Here is a 4,194-nt window from a genome sequence, read left to right on the forward strand (position 1 = left end):
TTTTTTTATTAACTTCCTGTAGGGTAAGTTATAGTAATCGCAAAAAATCAAAACTGAAAATTTTTTGCATATATTTACGTTTTGAAGGTTTCTGAACATTTTGGCATACCTTAGAAAAAAATGGATGTATGTGTGTATGTGTAGTTTGGATACAATTTTTCGTTCATTTGGGCACACGAATCAACCAATTGAAAGGTTCAAAAAAATTCGATTCCTGTTGATGAAAAAACGTGATGGTAGTTTTTGGTGAAGGCAGACGTTCCGAAGGGGCAATGATTCAGTTTTTGAGAGAACGGAGTACCCGATTTGAATGATTCAAAAAACATTTTACTTGTATTGATGAAATGAAGAATTGATAAACTTCTAAAACTTTAAAATATTTTTTTCTTATTTTATGACAATTTTCTTGATTTTTAAATTATCACAAGTTGCAGTGTATCTGCCCTAAAAATGTTAAGGTGCATATATACTGAAAATTGTTTTTGTAACTTCTCAATCCATGAATTATAAATATTAAGATAAATATCCAAGTTAAATCTGTCATAAGATAAGACACAACACTAAAATACATTAATGATAATCTATTAGCCAGTGTTGTTCTATAAAACAAAATAATACAAATATCCTTATTTAAATTAATGCAGGTTCACAATGTAATTTTAGACAAATCTATGCAACTTTAACAAATCGATCTTACATATATTATTTTTATAAACCATAAATTTAGTCATTGTGCTCATAAACATTTGAATTATAATATTTTTTATCGATATTGAATCCGATTACTTCATATTGATATTGAATTGATGATTGAAAACTGTTATTTAAATAAGCGTGTAATTATTTTTGCCTAGATTTTGAATAACAAATATGTTAACTCGTTTACTGCATAAGTTTTATCAAGTTTTGCATATAAACATAAAAAAATGACTAAATATTTTAGTGACGAATACAGACAGGTGAAATCAAGATGAAGGAACTTCTGTTAATAATCGCCTTGATCGGATATGTCTTTCCGAACTCCCGCCAGAGCTAGGTAAAATTTATAATTATTAATATCTATAGATAATTTGAATAGACAATTTTCTAAAGTGTTAATTTATAGACCTACTCTATCATCATATTTTCCTTGTATTTTCATTATCTATTATATTTTTGGGAATATTTTACTTTAGTTAGTTTTCGCAAAAAAAAATCGAAAATAAATTTTTCATATATCTTTACGTTTCAAAGATTTCTTAACATATTGGCATAGCTTAAAAATGTTTATGTGTGTGTAGTGGATACAATTTTTTGTCCACGATTTCGTAAACATGGATTAACCGATTTGAATAATTCAAAAAACATTCAGGTCGTTTATTGATGAGGAGACGTGGTGATTAGTTTTTGGCAAAAAGTTTTTTTTTATATTTTAACAGCAATCAGAACCTTACGTCCTATGAGCTGTTGGGCTGAAACTTCTCCTTTCTTCGTATTTTTTAGATGGTAACCAATGGTTAACATAATGGTTAACATAACAATCCATCCATATTTGATGATTTTTTTGTTATTAGATTTAATCGAATAGAGCTGACTTTTTTTATTGGTGTAGCAATGCCGGGCAAGAGATATTTTCACTTGGAAATATATTGCTGTCTATATTTCCGAATAAAAATCGTTGTCACTGCTGCCTGACAAAAGGCTGCTCGAAGTGGGTATCGAACTCGGGACCTCTGATTCAGGTCCCGCCGCTCTTAACCACTTACCTACGGGCAAGCCCTTTAGCAAAAAGTAATGCAAAAAAGTGCCAGAAATTTTAATTCAGTTTTTGAGATAACCGAGCGTCCGATTTGAAGATCCAATATAAAAAGTAAATTAGTGGTATATGGCACCGCGCCTTAAGATAAATTGGTAAAATTTCCCGTACCGTAACAAATGTTCGAAAACAATAAATGTTTTCAAATTAGATTAATATAAATACTGTAATATTGTCTAATATTTATAAGAATTATAAAACCTGAATTACAAAGCTAATATTATTTATTAACTTCCCGTAGGAAATTTTTGCATTTCTCGACGTTTTGAAGATTTCTGAACATTTTGGCATACTTGAGAAAAAATTGAAGGGGGTGTGTTTTGTGTGTCCGCATTTTTTTGTTCACGATTTCGGGCGCACGGATCAACCGATTTGAATGGTTCAAAAAACATTCGATTCGATGCTGATTAGTTTTTGGCAAAGGCAGGTCCAGCCGATACGGAGATAAGGAACAAAGAGTGCAGAAAATAGAAATCGAGTTTTTGAGAGAACAAACTATCCGATTTAAATAATCTAAAAAATATTCCATTAGTAAAGATTAGGAGAAATGGCTATTAGTTTTTGGCAAAAGCAGGCCAAAATTTCATTTTTTTGTATATCGAAAATAATTCTGATTTCAATTTTAATTCTGGCTAAAGTTAATGCTCACCCATATACTTTACATAAATATTTTTTACTTTGTGATTCAGTTTATATAATTCTTATAAATATTATACAATGTTACTGTATTCATAATAGTCTATTTGAAAACATTTAATATTCGTCAAACATTTCGTTACGGTACGGAAAGTTCCAGCAATTTGCCTAAAGGCACGATTCCATACACCACTAGTTTCATATTTAAGTATATAAGTGAGCTTTAAAACTATAGCCAGAATTAAAATTAAGATGGAATTACTTTTGATATACAAAAAAAATGTTGGAAATTAAAAAAATTGAATTTTTTTTTCTCTGAAGCAATTGTTTTGTCAACACAAGCAGAATTAATTTTGAATCATTCAAATCGGTTGTTTATTTATCTCAAAAACTGCTGTTTTTTGTACATTTAGCTCTGTATTCTTGAAATGGCTGGACCTGCTTTTGCCAAAAACTAATAACCATTTCTCCCAATCATTGCTAATTGAATGTTTTTTAGATCATTGAAATCGGATGAAAAAAAATGTCATTTTTTTGTATATTGAATATAATTCAGATGTCAATTGAATTCCGGCTGAAGTTTTAAAGTTCACTTATATAATTTAAATAATAACTTTAACTTTGTAAATCAGGTTATATAATTCTTATAAATATCAGACAAATGTTACAGTATTTATAATAATCTAGTTAAAAACATTTAATATTCCTCGAACATTTCGTTACGGTACGGAAAGTTCCAGCAATTTGTCTTAAGAAACGATGCCACTAGTTTAATTGGGCGATGAGCTTATTCTACAAACAACTTATGTGATGTTTCCAAGAAATTTCTTCATTTTTTTTAAATTCGAATTTTTTGATAATTTTGAAATTTATTATGAATATTTGTATCCATTTTTCCTAAAGTATGCCAAAATGTTCAGAAATCTTTGAAACTGATTACTGTAACTTGCCCTCCGGAAAGTTAAAAAATAAAAATTTTCAAAAAAAGTTATTCTATTCACAAAAATTTAATTTTTTGAAAGTTTTATAAAAAATTGGTATCTCTGTAAAGGAAATTAAATTTGGGTACGGGAGTTTCCAGCAATTTACCTTAAGACACCATACGCCACTAGTTTACACATTATTTTAGATGAGGCTAACTGTTACAGAAAAAGAGTATCGTATCATCGGAGGAATGGAAGTAGATAATATAAGAATTGTTCCTTGGCAAGTATCGATTCAAAAAGATGATCATCATGTTTGTGGTGGTATTATCATCGATGAAGAAAATGTGCTAACTGCAGCACATTGTGTGGAAGAGTAAATACCAAATATTCTGAAATCCAAAAATTAAATACAATTTTGATGCTGGAGACATGAATAATCATATCACGCTTCAGCACTCATTGTTTATTTTAGATATGAAAATTTTGGATCTAATGGAATAGGCGACAACCTTAAAGTTCGTTATGGAGATGCAAACTGGCAATTAGGCAAGTTTAGTTTAGTAAGAGATGTCTATATTCATCCAGATTACAACAATGTGACACATGATAGTGACGTGGCTATTCTGTGGTTAAAAACTAAAATAATAAGAGGGACCAAGCACAAGAAAATTACATTGGTTTCAGAAGGTCATGATCCTGAACCTTATTCATCTGCAATTGTTACTGGCTGGGGCGCTACAAAGGTAACAATTTATTTTCGGCTTATGCAACCATAAAATGATCTTTTTATTCTGGCGTAGATCAGAAAAAAAACAATCAAAATATAAAAATTATATA

At 29.5% G+C, this 4,194-nt stretch overlaps 1 protein-coding gene across 1 annotated transcript in view; it reads left to right on the forward strand.

The window, feature by feature from the left end:
* The window catches only part of LOC113388103 (trypsin-like), a 7,243-nt gene extending 3,059 nt beyond the window's left edge, over positions 1 to 4,184 (forward strand). The window contains exons 2-4 of the mRNA XM_026625510.1: positions 3,580 to 3,730; positions 3,830 to 4,100; positions 4,158 to 4,184. Coding sequence (XP_026481295.1) covers positions 3,580 to 3,730; positions 3,830 to 4,100; positions 4,158 to 4,184 — 449 coding nt within the window. The remainder of the gene's footprint in view (positions 1 to 3,579; positions 3,731 to 3,829; positions 4,101 to 4,157) is intronic.
* Positions 4,185 to 4,194: the final 10 nt, after the last annotated feature.

This window comes from Ctenocephalides felis, unplaced genomic scaffold (genome assembly GCF_003426905.1).
Source record: "Ctenocephalides felis isolate EL2017-DRISC unplaced genomic scaffold, ASM342690v1 CF-g0.4_SCAFFOLD_03572, whole genome shotgun sequence".
NCBI classification, from domain to species: Eukaryota; Metazoa; Arthropoda; class Insecta; order Siphonaptera; family Pulicidae; genus Ctenocephalides; species Ctenocephalides felis.